This window comes from Excalfactoria chinensis, chromosome 7 (genome assembly GCF_039878825.1).
Source record: "Excalfactoria chinensis isolate bCotChi1 chromosome 7, bCotChi1.hap2, whole genome shotgun sequence".
Classification (NCBI taxonomy): Eukaryota; Metazoa; Chordata; class Aves; order Galliformes; family Phasianidae; genus Excalfactoria; species Excalfactoria chinensis.
Genome location: NC_092831.1, coordinates 1,851,862 through 1,871,247, shown reverse-complemented (window position 1 = coordinate 1,871,247; position 19,386 = coordinate 1,851,862). Strand labels below are relative to the sequence as shown.

Below are 19,386 nucleotides of genomic sequence, written 5' to 3'. Positions count from 1 at the left end.
GAAAATCAACTGGCTTTCAAAAGAAAATGAAACAAAAACATCCTCAAATGAACTACTGTAGCCACAAAGGGATAGCTTTAAAAATGTGTACCTTATTCAATTTCAAATTAATTTATTCCCAAAGCATTTGTTTGAACTCCTAGGAGAAGAGTGGATATATATTTGCTTCAGCTCTCTGGATATTCCATCCTGGTGCATTACAGAGACAGTCCCTTTCTCTCAACCACAGGCTGAAGTTCTGCAGACATCTGTGTCTGCAAGCGTTGAAAGCCTGCAGTCGGCCTGGGCTTTTATGGCTTTTATTGCAACTCTTCCGTCTTTGTTTCATTCTGTATTTACTCTTAAGAGCTTCTGATTAACAAGGACTCATGTTTCGGAGCTGACATTTATTGTGCCCCGGGTATCCAGGATTCAGAATTCCATATTTTTGGGAAACCTTTATTTCTGGACTCTCATTCACGTTTCTCATCAGAAAACTTAACTGTCATTGGCATGTGGGTACAGCACTAAGGCAGCATTTCATGTTGGTGCTCTGGGTTCTGTTCTCTGCTGGCGTTCTGTGCTGCGGTCACCTTTTCTTCTGTCTGTCCTAAAGGGAATGGAAGCAGTCAGGATTATTACAGCCCTGGTTTCCCAGCAGCTTTGCTGAGCGAGGCAGCTCATATGCAAAGGGGCTTTTTCCAGCTGACATCTATGTCTGGTCTTCGCTGTCAGCCTTCCCTCTTTGAAACTCCCAGCAAATACAGCGTCTATATAGCATATGTATCACAGTGGATGAGAGTCAGACCTCAAAGGACAGCAGAGTCAATTCTGTATTGCAGTTGCTACTGCCCAGTCGAAAGGGCAGACTTATTAGGACTTTGCTTCTCTCGTGCTGGCAGTACTTTCCACAGGCACTTTGATGAGGTACGTGGCTTTTTTCCTTGCTGCTTAGCTGACCTGTTCACACCTTCACTTGCGGTGTGGTTGCTTTTTTTTCCTTGTAAGCCAAATGGAGCTGCTCATGTTCATCCTGGGCCTTGGAGAGTCTGTGGTTAACTGGGTCCCTGACCTTAGTCCTCCCAAGGAAGATGCTCCTTCTTGCTGCAGTGCTGTGAATCGCAATTATGGAAGCTATCAGTCTTTTGGAAGGGGAAAAAATAACTCAGATGTTGTCTTTTGGTTTGGGGCCAAACATTGAGAAGCTGTCCAGCCACTCTGGGCTTTAATGAGGATGGGTAGGCATGTATCCCTTCACTGACGTGTTGGCTCAAAGGAGATGGTGTTTTGGAGGAGATCCAGAAACTCTCTTCTGGTGCTTCAGTCCATGTGTGTGGATAGACCTTCCCCAGAAAGCAGTTCTAAATATTGCTTTAGCTGCTGCCCAGTGCAGAACTCCTCGGTACCAACTGGGAGCCTTTCCTGCCTGTTGGGGTGTCTGTTTGCCTGGTAGGCTCACAGCAGCTGTAGCAAGCAGTGACTCTCTCTTGTTTTCTTCTTCTCGTGGTGTGGCTGTTAGTGGTGAGGGAAGCCTTTCTCATCTGCTGAGCAAAAACCTTGTTTGTGTGCCTGTCCCTGCTGGGAGGTAAAGGGTTCCCCACAGAAATGCGGCCTGGAACAGTGCCGTGCATTAGGAAGCCAAATATAACTGACTGTTGCTGTCCCTGAGGCTAAACCAGAGGCACCCTGTGCTTGCATGGCAGGAGTTGTTATGGAGAAGGCCGTGTGAAGATATTCAGGTGGTGTTACTTTGTCCTCTGTAAGGCAGGTCATGGCTGGAGGAAGTACCCGATTGGAAAATAAACAACAAAAAACAACACAAAGGCAAACAAGCAAACAAACCCATCATTTGTTTTGTAAGCAAGGTTTTGTCCCAGTGCCTCATCCTCTCTGAGGAGCAGCATCTGTCAGTTGATGTGTACTGTTGTCATTGCCAGGGTGTACTAGTGTGCCACAGACCTGCCTGCAGAGCTTGGGAGTCTTGGAAGAGTCTTTTCACCAATGGAACAAAAAGAATTTGCTTTTGGCCACAGAGATCTTAAAGTTTTTTTATATAACTTCTCTAAAGATGCATTTTACAATGTTTTGGTGATTAGTGCTGAAGGAAATATGCAATTTGGAGTCTTGGGATTTGCCTCATTGAATTGGTGCAACCAGAGTTTATGGCTGTGTTAAAAATGCAAGTGCATGCTGAGATCTGGCATTTACCAGATCTTGGCTCAAGACAGTATCTCCATTCCTGCGTCATCTGCAGTTTTAAATGCACAGCCGTAAGCGGGACTCCAGTGGGATACGTGCTTTCAGTGCATGGTTTGTTTTGTTATCATCAAGTGCTTTTCTTTTCCGAGTTCCAAGCAGCCACCCAGAGAAATGTGCTTGTCACAAAACTGGTTTCATTGCTTTGTTAACATGTTTTTCTTCACAGCAGAATAGGATATCTTGTGCTTTATGATTACAACTTCTGCTTCCTTTGTCTTTTGTTAATTTACTATCTAATTTCTTTATGGAAGAATCATATGCAGGAGAGCATATGGACTTTCTTCTCATGCGTTCAGTACAATGCCTCATGAACTGTGTTAATTTTGCATCTTTTTGAGTAGTCGGTATCTTACAATACTTGAAAAAAATGGTATTTTTATCTAAAAGTGACGTAAAGGTTGGATTCTGTTTGTGCTGGTTGAAAGCTTGGCTGCATGTCCCTTTTCAAATAGCATCTGTTTAGAAAAATGATAAACGAGACTTTGAGTTTTACACTAGTCAACGTATATATGAATGAAATCCTCTTAAATCCCCATTCAAAGACTCAAAGACTTGTGGGGGAAGTACAAGCGTGTCAAAGAATTTCTGATGAGATGTGCGCAGCCAGTAGTACATGAAGTAGTCGATGGCAGATTCCTTTGTATTTTAAGTTTCGGTGCTCCAAAACATTTTCTTTCCTGTGCATGGGTATCAAACGTTGCTGTTTTGGATTGACCTAGTTACTTTATGACTCAGACGACTGTCTCCCAGCAGACAGCATAGTAGTAATATTTCTGTTCTTTTGCATTGCAGGAGGTTCAGGACCATCATCATCAATAGCCATAGCTGGCACCAGCCAACCCGCCATCACAAAGACAACATCTGTTCTTCAAGATGGTGTTATAGTCACTACTGCAGCTGGAAACCCTCTTCAGAGCCAGCTGCCCATTGGGGGTGATTTCCCTTTCGCTGGCCACGAACACTCGCTTCATTTCCCGCAGAACAGCTCTTCAAACAACAATCTTCCACCTTCTTTGAATCAAAACCTCCTCAGTTCTCTACCTATCTCTTTGCCAGTGAATCAGCAACATCTCCTAAGCCAGAATCTATTAAATATACTGCAGCCTTCAGCAGGAGAAGGCAAGTCTGAGGTCAACCTCAACCCTTTAGGTTTTCTCAACCCGAATGTAAATGCTGCTTTAGCTTTTCTCTCCAGTGACGTGGATGGGCAGGTATTACAGCCTGTTCATTTTCAGCTTCTAGCAACCCTCCTCCAGAACCAAGCCCAAGCAGCTGCCATGCTTCCCCTACCATCTTTCAATCTGACCATCTCAGATTTGTTGCAACAGCAAAATAACCCTTTGCCCTCAGTAACACAGATGACAGCCCCACCTGACCATTTGCCAAGCAATCAGTCAGAAAGCAACAGGGTTGAGACCCTTTTAAGCAACCCCTTGGGGAACCCTTTACCAAGCTTTTCAGGCACTGATACTACTTCTAACCCCCTGCTCCTCCCAGCTGTCTCTGGGGCCTCAGCATTAATGGCCTTGAATCCCCAGCTGGTGGGAGGTGTCCTGAACTCTGCATCGGGCAACACCGCTAATCATCCAGAGGTTTCCATAGCCACCTCCTCCCAAGCAACCACTACCACAACCACTACATCATCAGCAGTGGCAGCACTGTCTGTCTCTACCCTGGGTGGTGGGACAGCAGTGGTGTCAATGGCAGAAACATTGCTGAACATATCTAATAATGCTGGGAATACATCTGGTCCAGCTAAACTCAACAGTAACTCTGTGGTGCCACAGCTACTTAACCCTCTACTGGGGACAGGTCTGCTTGGTAAGTTCAATTTCTTCACAGATATAAAAGGAAAAGAAAAGAGGGGTGGGGTGGGGGAATTTCTGATTCTAGTTTCTATTTCTAAAGATGACACTTTATCATACTTTTTCGTAAGGCTTTTGTGTGTTACAGCTTGTTTATAACTGCTCCTGTACGGCATTTGAACTACATTCTGATTTTATTCAGTAATATTTAATACGGGTTTTGGAAATTATTTTATATTCTATTCTTAATTCTGATGCCACCTAGACTGACTGTCTACACCTTACAGTTCTCTGCGCAATTGGACTTGGTTCGTTTTTCAAGTCTTAAAGCATAGGTGCATCTCTGGGATGCAGTGCTTCATTTCAAGTGCGTGTGGCATCACAGGGTTAGTACGAGTAGCTGTGCAGTAGGTGAGAAATGGTCAAGGGCCGCTTTCCAAATGAATCAGAAGAGCCAAAACCCTCAGAAAGCACACTGCCTGTAACGCAAATACAGCAAGCACTCAAAGGAAAAGCTTTGCAAGTTCAAAGAGGAAGGCTGCCCTGTGAGCCCTTTGTTGTGCATTTATATCTTCTCATTTCTCTGGTGTTTTTTTTTAACTTTCCCTTGGAGCTTAGATAGCCAACGTACTTCACTGACAAGCACCAACAGCCCAAACCAAGTGGTAAAATCCTGAAGGATTAGGTTCTCACCTATGACTTGATGAATTTTACCTGGAATACGTAGTGTAGGCAGTATCGCCCTGTTGTTTGGATTGCATAAACTCATACGTACAGTAGGAGAAGGAAAAAACAGTGGCAGAGCTGATAAGTGTGGAACCAAATCCCTCATGTCTACTTGCTAAATGGCCACCAGGAACTCAACCCTCCTTGACCTTCGTCATGTAAAATACAGCTAACCAAAGATTATGCAAATGTAAATCTTAAGAGAAGCATTAACTTTATATGAAAAAAGCTTGTAAATTGATACATTTTAAAGCCTTATTACTTCATAGCCGTGTATACTTTACTAAAGCCAGAATTGCTGTGTACAGTGAGATTTTCGTACTATACAGAATGTTAATACATTGATTTCTCTAGAATGTTTAAAAAACTTGTAGAGAGTGTGGACTGACCTGTCTGCGATCCAAAAAGCCTTTTGCTCGTAATTAGATCATGTTGTTTAGTCACAGTTAATGAAACAAATGGCTTCGTTGGGTTTTTCAAATTATTTTCTCTTTTTTTCTCTCTTTCTCCTCCTTCTCCTCTCTCCCCCTCACCATCTCAGTACTGTATGAAGCACTCACTCTTTGGAAACTAGGAGTAAGATCCCAAGACACCGAATATCGTAGAAGCTCATTCTGCCACACTTGGCTGTGTGCCGTTCCAAAGGCAAAGATAGTCATGTCAGAAATGGTTAGAAAGAGTCCAGATAGATGTGACATGCAAAAGAAGCAATACTGACGAACTAAAGGAATAAAGAGTAGGAGACGCATACCTTGAGGACCATTCCATAGAAGATTGAAGGGGAAAAGTGTGGTTTTACAGAGGCGTTTGCTTAGCATTCAGTTCAGTCAAGGGAATTGCTCCTGGTTGTTGAAAAGTGTACTGACTTACATTTCCCTGTGTTTGAATTACAGGTGACATGTCATCTATAAACACTACTTTGAATAACCATCAACTGAGTCATCTCCAGTCGCTATTAAACAACAATCAGATGTTTCCTTCAAATCAGCAGCAACAGCACCTTCTCCAGGGGTATCAGAACATGCAGGGCTTTCAAGGCCAGCCCCCAATTCCTGGCCCAGCTAACAACCCAAACCCCATGGCATGTCTGTTCCAAAATTTCCAGGTAGAAAGCAAAATGAAATCGATATTTAAACTTAGGTGCAAGTCTCAGTAGGTAAAATTGCATCCTCCGTGGTTTGATTTTTTTTTTGTCTTCAGTGCTTAAGACAACAGGACGTGTACAGCTGCTTGCCTCTTTCAGTAACTTTGAGTTCTGCAAGTCAGTAATTGGTATTGAAACTTGATACCTTCTGCCTTAGAAACCGGGCATAGTTTCTTTGGAAATAGTTATGCTCAATGTATTGGAAAAATAATAGGCTGTGCATGTTCTGACAATTACCGAGCATTTTCAGCAGAATTGCTTTCCATTCTGAAAAAAATAAAAAAAAAGGATCATAAATTCCCTTTGAGATCACTCTGCCATTCAGGGGTGAGAAGGAAATGCTGATACCACTCTACAGCAATTAGAAACTTCAATGATTATAGGTGACTATGCACCAGCCTCTCATACATCCCCACTAAAATGGAATGGAAGAGCTGGCTTTGGTGTAGATTTTATAGACTGACAGAACCAGGGATGGGAATGAATGTGCAGTGGCAAATTGTGCAACAACAATGATACCTCTCTGCTGTCCACCTAAATAGTTCTTCATCCTGCAACGTGAACTGTTCAACTAACAAAGTGGCAGGAAGCACAGCAACCAAAATAGTTAATAAAAGCAGAGTTACAGTATGTTTGTTATTGCGCAGTATCACTGTGGTTGCTGCAGAACTTGAGATGTGAAGGTGGATGCATGCATGCTGCCAGAGAACGCTTTTTCCCTTAAGAAAGAAGAAAAAAACACGTCATTCTCTCAGTGTAGACAATTCACTGCTGCTGCAACATCAGTCCTCTAACCGCCCGTTACCTCCCTTTGTTTGTGAATGAATTCTAATAGCTTCATCTCAGTATTTTTTTGCTTCAGGTTCTCAGTTATATAAATGGTAGTGGTAAGTACTTAAGGGAGCTTTTGGAAATATTTTGCCCTTGTTTGAAGCAGGTTTTATTTGTTGCAGCACTAATTAATGACACCATCTTCACTGCCCACATGTGTGATAAGAAATATAAAATGCAGTTACTTTCATCTGAAGGTTACAGTTTGCTGTGGCCATGCCTGACATTACAGATGCAGTGCCGAGGGGTGTGGGCATGGTTTACATGGGTCTGAAGTAAAGACATCCCAGGAGAGAAGCACATGACTGAAAGGCAGAAAATAGAAACGCTAGCCAGTTGGAAAAGAACAGTGGTGGCCTACATTCCAGGGACTGAAAGAGGGATGTAGAGGGAGCCCCGAAGAACAGCTGGTAGGGAGGACCGAAGAAAATTTGAGGGTCTGAAAAGGAGCAAAAGAGAACAGTTTGGAACAGGAATATTGAAGTACTTCATGGTGTTGTTAAAGATTTGGGAGAGAAAAGGTGGGAGCCTCTAAAGAGACTGAGAAAGCAGCTGAAAATGTAGGCTAGGTGGTAGGTTGTAAGACTGTTTTCTATTGGAGTGGATTTTTAAGCACAGTAGCAATTCCTGTCTTTCTGTCTACTTATTTCAGGTGAGAATGCAGGAAGATGCTGCTGCTCTAAACAAAAGAATGATCAGTCAGATGGGAATGGCACCAGTACCTGAGAGCTCCAACGCTATGCTTCCTCCTTTCCAAGAGACATCTTGTGATTTGCAGCAAAGAACTGAACCATCTCTTGGTCAACAGGCAAAGGATAACCTCAATGCCGCTGCTCAGGGTGATACATCAGTGGATGCGATCTACAAAGCAGTCGTAGATGCTGCAAGCAAGGGAATGCAAGTAGTGATCACCACTGCCGTTAGCAGTACCACACAAATGAGTCCCATTCCAGCTTTGAGTGCCATGAGTGCCTTCACAGCCTCAATTGGTGACCCGCTAAATCTCTCTAGTGCTGTCAGTGCAGTAATCCATGGAAGAAACATTGCTGTTTCTGATCATGAAGGTAGGATAAGAAACACTAGAGGAACGCGAGTACTGAAGAATTCAGAGCACGGTAAAAATTCAAGTGAAGGGGATGGGTATGAATATTACAAATCAACAAGTTGTAACACACCCAAAAAACAGTGGGAAGGGGAGCAAAGTCCTGTCGGTGAGATAAACAGGTGGAAATGTGAGGAGTTTCTAGACCACTCCACCCATATCCATAGTAGTCCTTGTCACGAAAGGCCCAATAACATCTCCACACTGCCAGTGTTGCAAGGCGAGCAGCATCAGATACTGTTATCACAGCGAAACTGTCAAAGTGATAAGATGTTGGAGGAGAATTTCAGGTATAACAATTACAAAAGAACTATGATGAGTTTTAAGGAAAGACTGGAGAACACTGTGGAACGATGTGCACACATAAATGGAAATAGGCCTCAGCAGAACCGAGGATACGGGGAGTTGCTGAACACTTCTAAACAAGACCTGATTCTGGAAGAGCAATCTCCGAGTTCCTCAAATAGTTTGGAAAGTTCGTTAGTTAAAGACTACATCCATTACAATGGAGATTTTAATGCCAAAAGCATTAATGGGTGTGTGCCTAGCCCTTCAGATGCTAAAAGCATCAGTAGTGAAGATGACCTAAGGAATCCAGATTCCCCTTCTTCAAATGAGCTGATACATTACAGGCCGAGGACGTTTAATGTTGGCGACTTGGTCTGGGGCCAAATCAAAGGACTGACTTCATGGCCTGGAAAACTAGTAAGAGAAGAAGACGTTCACAATTCATGTCAACAAAACGCTGAGGAGGGGAAGGTATATTTATATATATATGCACATATCTATCTATCTGTTGACATGCACGTGTGTCCTAATGCTTATACCAATGTGTAGCCAAGTGTTATCTCAGCTCTTTATTTTTTTCTTTGTCTTATTTTAGTAGTACAAATTGTTTTTTCTTCGTGCTATATCTTGCAGAACTGAATTTGTACCGTAGTTATCTACTGAGAAATTTCTGGCAGTGCTGTGAAACAGACCATATTTTGTCCTGATGACGATTCCCTAACTGGTTAATACCAAAGGCTTGCTACACAAGAGATCTCTTCAAGAAAAAAAATGTTAGGCTAACAGTGTGTACAGAAAAAAATAGATTGAATGTGTAAGGAATATGGAGGCATCTAAAAGTGGTTGAAACTGCAAAAAGGAGAAGTGCGATCTAATGGGAGTGAGGAGTCTATAATAAGGAAAGCCTTGCTGAGTGACACATACGCTCTGTGGTGAAATGCATGGGTACCTTCGTCCTGAAAGGAGGTCTGCAATGTCATACAGCAGGGAAAGCATTTTAATTTGCTCTTTTGTTGTAAAATCCAGAGTTTTGAACACTTAATTGTGTGCTTGTCAGAGAATGTGTGATAATATTTCAAATTCTAGTCTCCGCTAGGTGTATAGAATTATATTTTTGTGGTTTTCCTAATCTTTTTTGTATCTTCCACATGTAAATGTTTTCTAAGTGCCAATTAGAAGAAAAAAAATGCTAATTTAAGAAATGAGTAGAAAAGAAAGACCTCCCAAACCATTTTACCTCTGGCACAAAGAAAGCAAACCACTTGAAAACTTAACGTTTTCACATACTCATCCCTGGTGGATTGCATGACAGCAGTCCTAAAAACACAAGAATGGCCGCAGTAGGTTGGACCAAAGTAGTCCCTTACCCAAATGGTGTCCAGCAGGAGCTGTCCAGCAGGGAGTACGAGGACAGGAGGAGGAGATCTCCACCATCAGCCTCTGCATCTCACCAGTGTGCAGCTCAGGAACTTCTGAGCCCAATCTGCTATCTCTGTGTTGTAACCATCGCTGCTCTCCCTGCGCTGCCCATACAGTTATCTGAGGCTGATGCACAAACATAATTTCCCCCAGCAATCTCATGTGTTCTAGAGGAACTGGTAGCATAAATAACTGGAGCGTTGCCTGGCCAGGATGGCTTCAAGCTTAGTTCAACAGAACTTGGCTTCTTCCTTGATCTCCTCAGGCAAAGCAGTTTCAGAGCTCCTGTTTGAGTGCATGGAACAACAATATTCACTTCAGAGCAGTCAGCATGCTTACTAACAGGACTAGCATGCTGAACAGCTCGTTTCTTATAAAGGTTGGATCACTGAGTTACAGATCACTCTTATTAAAAGTACTGCAAATGACAAATGGAAGCAGGAGGTGAGCAGTGTCGCTGCCCCATAGGAACAATGAATACATCCTTACACTGCATGTGCATTCAAAGTATGCCTTTCTGTTAGCTTCACAAAATTAATTGCGTATCCATGTTTATAAGATTGTTTTGGTACTTTTTAAAAGCTTATTTTTGATAACGTTTATAAAGAGCTGGTTTTCTTTTTTTTTTCATTTGCATTCCTTAGCCATTTTAACTCTTCTCTCCATTTGTGGTTACCAGAATGTATGATTGCTCTTTGTGTGCAAGCACACTTCCTTTGATTTTGTCTCTTGTGTGCATTATGTGAACATGCTGTGTAACACAATATTTAATAGCATAGATTTTACTGTATATGGAGGCACAAACAGCAGGAAAGCAATGTATGGATCCCTTCTACGCCACGGAGATGCGCGCGTTGCCATCAGACACATGGGGATGCACCAGAGGGGCTGACTCAGTTCTTCGCCAGGAAGGCCTGCGGATCACCTCTCACATCAGGCCTTTCACTTAGTAATAACTAAACATGTATATGTCTCCTTCAACAAGAAGTACAGTGTACTCCTTGTCTTGTCTCGTACTTCTACTCTGTACTTCCTCTCCAAGAAGTACAGAGCGAACAACTGCTCAGAGGTCAGGATTTCAGGTTGAATTGAGGCATACGGGGAGATATGAAAGAGAAAAGTATGAAAACGTGCACGTGCTGTGCAATAGTTGTGTGTCCAGCTGAACAAAGGACTCTCATGCACAGCGGCTATCTATGCAAGTGTCCACACGCTCCTGTAGCAATATGTTCAGCCTGTTCAGCTGTTCAGGGGTTTGTAGTTGCAATAATCATCCACTATTTTGTGCCCAGGAACCACGCTGACAGTCAGCCTCTCCTCTGTGATAGCACCGCTTAATTTCTCTCGGATCTTACAGCTAATTAGTACCTGATGCTAAAGAGTTTGCAATAGGAAAAACAAGTTTTGGTGCTTCGTGACTATTTGGCTTCTGAACATTCTTTATAGACTGACATACAACGCAGGGCTTTTATCAGCCCGTATAGATATTTCCCTAAGGAAGCTGAGCTTTTCTAGTGCTAGAGATAATAATAGGTGTGATTTATCAATGTCTTGGAAATCCAATCTGTATGTATTATTTAGTGTTGTAATGGGTTACTGTAAATGAAGGCGTGTGATATGATTAATCCCAACGTATCTTTTACAGTTGCTGATAATGCTGTATTCTGTTAGCCATGTGGTGCTGCTTCAGAAAGCGCTGTCAGCTGGGGGTGGGTTTGTTTCTGCTTTACTGTTGTGCTATCATAAAATTCCAGCGAGGGAGGTATTCTTGTTTTGCAACGTCCCACGAGTCCTTTGTAAATCAAGGGCAATACTTGCTCTTCATGCAAATCTGTACACTTGAACTTCCTTATGCACCTAATGGCAGACATGTACAGCACCCTGCAAAGTTTGTCCCTTAGATACCTGTCTATACATACCCATATAGGTACCTAAATGTTATGGCTGAGGCTGCTGTACTTGAGTAACCATGACAGCGTTGTCTCGTGGTACAGTTGCAGGTGTAAAGCAGCAGGATGATCGCATTGCCACCATTTAATTCTGCTCAGCTTGAGAAATGTGCTTTTCCAAATGTGCTACGAGATGAAGGACTGAACCTGAGCTCAGACAGGAGCGCTGCCTCTGCCAGCTGCACGGCAGTGCTGGGCCCAGAGCAGGTCACAGCTGCACCCAGCCTGCTCTCATCATGTGTGCTTTCTGCTCTCCTGTTTATCCACAAAAGCTCTGCAGCTTGGTAGCAGACTGTGGATGCATTTGTGCTTTTACAGAGGAGAGGAATGGTGTCAAACTTCCTCAGCCTGTCATTGAAAGCAACCATAGTTTTAAGGGAAAAGTGCCGCAGCCTGTGCTTAGTGAGCCCTGTCTCGTGGGAGCAGAAGCCTTGCCTCCCTGTGTGCAGAGCTGACCAGGAGCTGCTGGTCTTTAAGGTTGCTGTGGCTGCTCTGTTTCCCAGCTTCGTTATCAGATGTGTGAGTTCCAAATGCGAGATCTGCTCTAAATGTGGATTTTATTTGCCGTTATTTCCAGACGTTTTGACAACTTGCTCACTCATCAACATCAGATTGTCACGTCGAAAATGAGAGTCGTTGTGAATGTATAAATTATTTAGTAATTGAAAGGTTGACTTTCGAGTCAAGCTGTATTGAAATTAACGTGCAGGGTTGTATATAGACACGCTTAATGAATTTGTATTTGCGGATTTAATTTGCTTTGTGTCAAAAGACAGGGTGTACTTTTTAATGAAACAAATGCTCTGTGAGGTTCTTGTGAAGTTATGCAAATAAGTCAGCAGAATATAATGCTGTGACAAAGAAGGAACTTATCGGTTCATTTTCTTTTAAGCGATGTGTGTTTTAAACGTCTATTGTTTTGTTGTTTTTCAAAGCAGAAATGGCTGTTAACCAAATCTAAGCAATACCAGGAGTTGAGTGGAGGAATGTTTTGATGATAAGGTCCTGCAGACGGTGCCATTTGTTTTCTTTCATGTCTGTGTTGTTTGCAGCAGCGCTGCCTGGTGCCGTTGGTCAGATGCTGTGGTTTATTGCTCAAAAGACAACAGTTCTGGTTGATTTCGGGAGAACTGAACTTTGCAGTATCACTTTCCTTCTTAGTTTGATTTTCCTACACGCTGTGTTTCTAGACCTTATACCTGTATTGGTAGCGTGGATATGGAGAGGAATTGTGATGTCTGAGGGGGTGTGCATTGCTGTACGTTGATTTCTTTGCTGGGATGGTCATGTCTTACGGATGCGGTGAACTTTAGGCTCCGCAGTAATGCATGTCTAGCAGTAAAGTAAAAGCAGTGTTTGATAATTGCAGGTCTGGGTAATGTGGTTTGGTGTTCATACCTTCACTCAGGTGGAGCCAGAGAAGTTGAAGACACTAACAGAAGGTCTAGAAGCTTACAACCGAGCCAGGAAAAGGAACAGAAAGTAAGTGTGTGCTCATTTGTTTGCCAGTGGGATGAATAATCACCTTCTTTTGCTTCCAGGGAGTCTCCTTTCGGGGGGACCCTCTCAGATCTGCCAAACTGAAAAGTTAATTTTCTGAATTCCATGTGTTGGTTGTGATAATCATCCGAGATCTTTGATATCTGCATTTTTATTGCATCTTCTGATATTTACTGTAGCCTTTGTAAAATGTCAGCCTGCTTGTTTGAGCTTTCATGTGTGGGATTCTAATTTACAGCAAAAAAAAAAAGTTATTACATCCAAACTACTCTGACCGAATCCAATTTTTCCACAAGATCTGCCCTTCTTATCTCTTCCTTCTCCCTCTGTTGGCTGCTGCTGCAGGCAGAGCCCGCCTGTATTTGGGTAAGTTCTGTAGTTTCCCATTGCAGAGGAGCTCCTCGCAGCGGGTGCGGGCTGGCTGCAGTTAGCCAGGCAGCGGCTCCCATGCAGAGTCACACACCTCTGACCTGGTTGGTTTCCTCTCACCTTTTGCCCTTCGTTTACAAGCAGGCAAGGATAGAAAGACTGGGAAACATGCGAAGAGGTGAAGCATAAGCATACACAGAGAGATGAAAATGAAATTGGCTTTAGGAGAACAAGATCTTGGCAGATGTCAAAGGATAAGAGTAGAGATGGGTTTTTTCCTGGGGTGGTGGTGTTTGCTTACTGCTGTGGTGGAAACACGTTACTTTGTGAGAATCCAGTCAGTTTGCAGTGCTGCCTTCAGAGCAATAAACAACAGACTTTCAGGAATTAAATAATGATTTGCCCTCAGCTCCTTTTAAGGTGTGAGCTTTTCCTCTATTTATATGTCGTGCTTAGGTCTTAGGAGAAATACTTTTAATGTCAGTAAGACAATGTTGGGTTTGTGACACAGAACATCTGAGTGAGGGCTGAGGGTGAGCGCTGAGCAGCCAGGAGGGCTGCTGGCACCCCCAGCTATTGCTGCTCCCTGAAGCAAAATACGAGACTGGAGGAAGGTGGCAGCAGCAGCACATGGAAGGAGTTGAAGCTGGAATAAGCACTGCAGTTTAGGAAGAGCTCCGGTCTCCTGGTCTGCGGTTGCATATTTAGCAGATTGCAAGGGCTGTCCGGAATTGCACTGAACCCAGTTGCCGTTTTGTGGCGTTACTGGTTCTGCATCATTGCTTGCATGTTAGGAAACAGCAGCTGTCAGGTACCTGAGCAGCCTGCAGCCCCAGGTGCCCCTTTTCATTGGGTTCCTTCACAGCCCACACAGGTTTTTGTCCATATTTCTACTTCTACATATTTTATGTTTTGCTCTTTCTTTTGGACCCGAGGGTAGCTCCCTTTCTTTGAACTGTGCTCTGTGCTGAGTGTATCTGAAACAGCTTTTGACCTCCTATGGTCTGCTGTGGTGCATGTGCCTCTTGTTCCACACAAGTCCACAGTTGCAGGTTGTTTCAGATCACCAGCAACCTGTCACAGATATTTATGTGATGTCAGGTTCTCTGGTTGTCAGGGTGTTGCCTGCTGTAAATGGTGTCTCAGCGATGGGCCCTTCCAAAACACTGGTTTGCTTGAGGGCAATTCATCATCTTCACAGTACAGCGTTGCTATTAAAAACACATAGCAGAAGTGTCTTAAGACTGCATATCATCGTTTGTATATCAAATACTTTCAAACAGTGGTTTGGACTACTGGCATGAATTACATCAGCATCTGGTGGGGGTGGAAAAGACCTCAAGTGGTCGTCTAGCCAAGCTTCTGCCCAAAGGCAACACATGAAGAAATCAACCCCCTGTGTAATATTTCTTTCGATTATTTTAGTTGCTTGTGCTGGTGATTTTGAATGTCAGCCTAGATGAAGTCACGTCAATCATTCTTGGCTTTGCCATACCTTCTATTGAGTTTATGGGGGGAAAAAAGAAAAACCCACATCCCCAATGAAAACTACACCTTGGTCCTTTTAATAGGGGAACAGTGGAACTGTTCTGTGCCATTTCAATGTTTGCCAGCATCCTGTTAGAACTGGATACTAGTGAAATGCTGCTGGACACTGAATATCCCATCAGTTTCTTGCTGAATCACCTCCAATGCAGTTCTGTTAAAGCTCAAATTCAAACTTAGAGTGTCAGTGCAGGATTTTTGCTGCTGTGCAAGCAGTGTGCATGCCTGCAGGATGAAGTGTTGCAGTTCCTTCTAGTTGTCATTGGAAGCTCTGAGCGATGCAGAAGTTACCTTGCTACCAAACACTACTATGCTGTCATTTATCGCATCCACAGGTGCCATCCCTTGTCCACACTGCCAAACCTACACTTGTTTTTGCAGCAGTCCAGCTGCAGGGAGTCAGAAGCCCACGTGGATACGTCTGGCTTTCTATGAGTCCGTTTCAGCTCATCTTACAGTTTCTGTGGTCCGAGGGACGTTGATGTTCTATAAGAAGTGCCCGACCCCAGATGGCACAGAAAGCTGGGTTACTGCCACGTGCTGCCATTTGTCTCGTGGATGCTGTAACTAACAGTACATGTTGCCGAAGTGCTGCCTTTTATTTTTCCTCTGTAGTTCTAACACAAGCCTTGAGCCAGCATCGTGTTATTTATAGACCCGATTGTGCTGTTTGTGCTGCACCAACCTGGGAGGCTCTGCGGATGCCAGACTGTGTCTGATGAGTTAATGTCTTTATTATTAATTTTAAGTGTTTTTCTGCTACTAAGAATTACTGATGCCATTAATCTTTTCTTCCTAGAAGTGGAAAGCTAAATAACCATTTAGAAGCTGCTATACATGAGGCCATGAGTGAACTAGACAAAATGTCTGGGAATGTAAGTTTCTTTTCACGTTGGCAATAATCGTGTCCCGTTTCTCTCTTTGTGTCTGTGTGTCCGTAGAGGGCTGGGATTGCTGGTTGGGGTTCCTTTCAGTTTGTAAAATGACGTGGAGTTTTCAAGGTTGTTCTTGCCTTTCAAACTGTCTGCAAACATCCTTCTGGAAAGTGGGGAAAAGGCGCATCCTTCAGGGGTGCTGCGGTTGCATTGCTTGTTAAAGGAGTTGGATACCTTCATGTGGTTCCACGTGGAGCTGACAGCTCCAGGGCTGTCTGTGGCTGCTGACAAATCAGCCTCCTTCAGTGAAACCACACTTAAAAACATTGTTCTTTTGCATATCAGACTCTCAGAGTAACATTTTCCTTGTGTTGACATGGAAGCTGTCCTGACAGGTAAGTTGGAGTCTTCATGACATCACGGCCAGCAGAACTCTTAAAACCATTCAGGCTGTGTTATTGTCTAAGATCACTGAATACGATCAAATTTGGCTCACGTAGCCATAGAATCGTGTGTATCATCACAGTCATACAATCATAGAATGGCCCGGCTTGAAAAGGGCCACAATGATCATCTGGTTTCAATCCCCCTGCTGTGTGCAGGGTCACCAACCAGCAGCCCAGGCTGCCCAGAGCCACATCCATCACAATGTGCTCATCTTCATATTTGAAACGTGCCTGCAGCACCTTCAAAACACGCACGGAAAAGCAAAGAAGTGTATTGCAGTTCAGCCTCCCCGATCTTAGCATCGGTAATTCTTATAATTATTAATTTATACATAGTTTGAATGCAGAATAATTTCTTTCTCCTGACAGCCGGCGCTCAGCGCTGGAGATGTGTGCACACATGCATACTTGGGAGAGTGAGTAAGGCTTCACGGGAGCTGCTGGAGTACATAAAAGGAAATCTGCTCTGAGCTGCAGACGTGGAGCTGACTTCAGAACCACCACGAAATATTAAATAAATTATTCAGCAGCTCTTAGAGGCCGCCATAAGTAATAACAAATCCAAACCTTTTGGTGAAATCGGGCGTTTTATCAAACCAGACTGAGTTTTGATGTAAAGGCCGGATCTGACTGCAGGTCTGGTGCAGATAGCTGGGGCTGCCTCCAGCACGTGCATCTCTAGTGTCAGTTGTGGCAGCACTTAAATGATCAGACACCATCCTGCTGGGGACAGTTGCCTTTCCTTCCTATCTGAATCCAGCAGTGCTGTACTATAAGCAATACACATTTGATGGTGATACAGACTGGCTCAGGTGAAGGCCCTGCAGCAGGACATGCTGAGGGATGGTTCCATCATGCAAACAAGCTGCTCCACCAGCCTGCGTGTCACTGCTTAGACTTGATTTATATCCTAGTTATCTGCTCCCAACATCTGTAATCAGGGTTTATTTCCATGAAAACGATGATCCTTAGAAACGATCGTAGGGAATCAGTGATTCCCTTTCTGGTGACTTGCATTTTTGTCAGCTCCTGCAGTTCAGTCCTGGGTTACACTTTAAGTGTGCAAACAAGATAATGAGCTTAAATCGTCATTTCTGCTGGGAAGAGCCAGTAAATGAGCAGCAAATGGTCGTAGCCTGAAGGCGATCAGGAATGAGCCAGGAGGTGACTGACAGCACTGCCTGGGGATGCGCAGCCTCTGCCCGGCTGTGGCCAGGAGCTGCGGCGGCCGGCAGGTGGTGGTGGCACTCCGTGGCCCTTCTGGCAGCGCTGTGCTCGTAGCGATTGCTCAGCAGTGCTACAGCCAGCACCGAGCTCACATCGCAGGGTTGCACGTAGCGATGAGTGGGACACAGCTTGCCGGGCAGAGCTCCTTCCTTAGTAATGCTGCTGCCGTCCTGAGTTTGGTAGGTTTTCATGTTACCAGTATGTTATATGTTTCTCAACATATGATGTTTAGTGAATTGCTGCTGTCAGAGTGATTGGTAAAGATTTGTCCCACGGAATGTGGCGTACCTGCAGTTTCAGTTCAGTTGGTACTTCCTCCGAGGTCACAGAGCTTTGGGGCACACAGACTGCAGCAGCCGGGCGCTGCCCCCCAGGGCTGTGAAGTTGTGGAACTCTGTGTCCATGTGAACATGAAGTGCTGAGAGCCACTGTGATGGCCTCCAGTTGCACCAGGGAGGGTCAGGTTGGATGTTAGAACCATTCCTTCCGCAAAGAGCAGCCAGGCATTGCACAGTGGAATGGGAGGTCACCATCTGGGCATCCCAGAGCTGTGGATTGAGGGATGTGGGCAGTGGGCATGGGGGGTGGGTGAGGGTTGACAGGGGGATCTGAGGGGGGTTTTCCAGCCCTAATGATTCCATGGGGGCAGCTCAGCAGTCCATGGCTCGTTTGCTTTTGGCTGGTTACTCTGACGGGTCTTCTCCACTAACCTGTGACTGTCCTTATTTCTAGGTCCACCAAATCCCACAGGGAGACAGACAAGTGAAGCCTCCGAAACCCAAGAGGAGGAAGATCTCTAGATAACATTGAATGTCTTTGTTACTGGTCCAGTACTTATCAAAAACGAACGTGCACATAAGTCTGTATGTAGGTATTGATATAGACGTGGTTATATCAATATTTATATGAGGACGGCCGCCGCCGCGGGGTGCTACGTGGAGTGTGGTACAGTGGTGTGGATGATCAGGAGGGAGAGCGGTTGCTGGAAAAGCCAATCAGAAATCTGGGAAGGTCACAGTAACCGTGTCAGATGATTACTGAGGGTTGTTCTTTTTTTGTTTTGTTTTGTTGGTTTTTGTTTTGTTTTCTTTTGTTTTTTTTTCTATAATACTAAAATTGTGATTATAAGAAATAGTCCAAATGTTTCTGAGAAATTTTCATTGTGTATATAGATAATACAGAATTTCATGGTGATATCTGAAATGTAAATATTGTACAATATTGTCATGTACAAGCGTACCTAATGCACACTTTATCTTTTATTGTACAAAAAAAAAAAAAAATAGTGTACAAAATTCTTTGGTTTCTATTGAGTACACATACAAGAGACTACCAGTGTAAAGTGATAAATAAAAATACAGCCTAAATGCTTTTATATGATAATGTAAAAGATGCTGTTTTTGTATTTAACAGCAGAGAGAAGGCATGATTATGTAATACCTTAATTATGACATACACTTCACGCCACTGAGTGTCCATTTATCCTGTCTGTTTGGAATGAACCTTGCCTGGAAGTACTGTACTCCATTTCAGGTCTCTGTAGGAGAGTGCAACCTTGCAGATTCCTAACGGGACGTGGGATCACAGCTCTAAGTAACGATTCAAAGGCTGCAACTGCTGGTTGCATTTTTATTTACTTAACTTTTAAAGTAGGAGGGTGTAGATTTTATGAAAGAAAAAGTAGATGGGCTATTTTAGTCAGCTATTTCTGTAGTTAAGGTTTCATAGCCACCTGCTAAACTAAAGAGTTTCTACCCCCAGTAACCCTGACCCCCGAGCACCTAGGTGGATTAGCTGCAATTACCTGACATCGTGAAGCATCGCGTTGGCTGTTAATGGGGCTCCAGCACGCGATTGGTGCTGGCTGCAGATTGGTTTTGCAGAAGGCACGGCGTGCTCCCAGCGCTCGGAGAGGTAATCCC

The 19,386-nt window shown here is 43.8% G+C and overlaps 1 protein-coding gene across 8 annotated transcripts in view; it reads left to right on the top strand.

Moving 5' to 3' along the window:
• Positions 1 to 18,841, top strand: part of MBD5 (methyl-CpG binding domain protein 5) — a 119,660-nt gene extending 100,819 nt beyond the window's left edge. For 5 of the 8 annotated variants that reach the window (XM_072341926.1, XM_072341923.1, XM_072341924.1 and 2 more), the window contains 6 exons: positions 3,031 to 4,059; positions 5,663 to 5,874; positions 7,397 to 8,605; positions 12,872 to 12,984; positions 15,716 to 15,791; positions 18,197 to 18,841. In XM_072341926.1, coding sequence (XP_072198027.1) covers positions 3,031 to 4,059; positions 5,663 to 5,874; positions 7,397 to 8,605; positions 12,872 to 12,984; positions 15,716 to 15,791; positions 18,197 to 18,268 — 2,711 coding nt within the window. In that variant the 3' untranslated portion in view covers positions 18,269 to 18,841. The remainder of the gene's footprint in view (positions 1 to 3,030; positions 4,060 to 5,662; positions 5,875 to 7,396; positions 8,606 to 12,871; positions 12,985 to 15,715; positions 15,792 to 18,196) is intronic. The other 3 variants (XM_072341929.1, XM_072341928.1, XM_072341927.1) reach the window with 3 other exon arrangements.
• Positions 18,842 to 19,386: the final 545 nt, after the last annotated feature.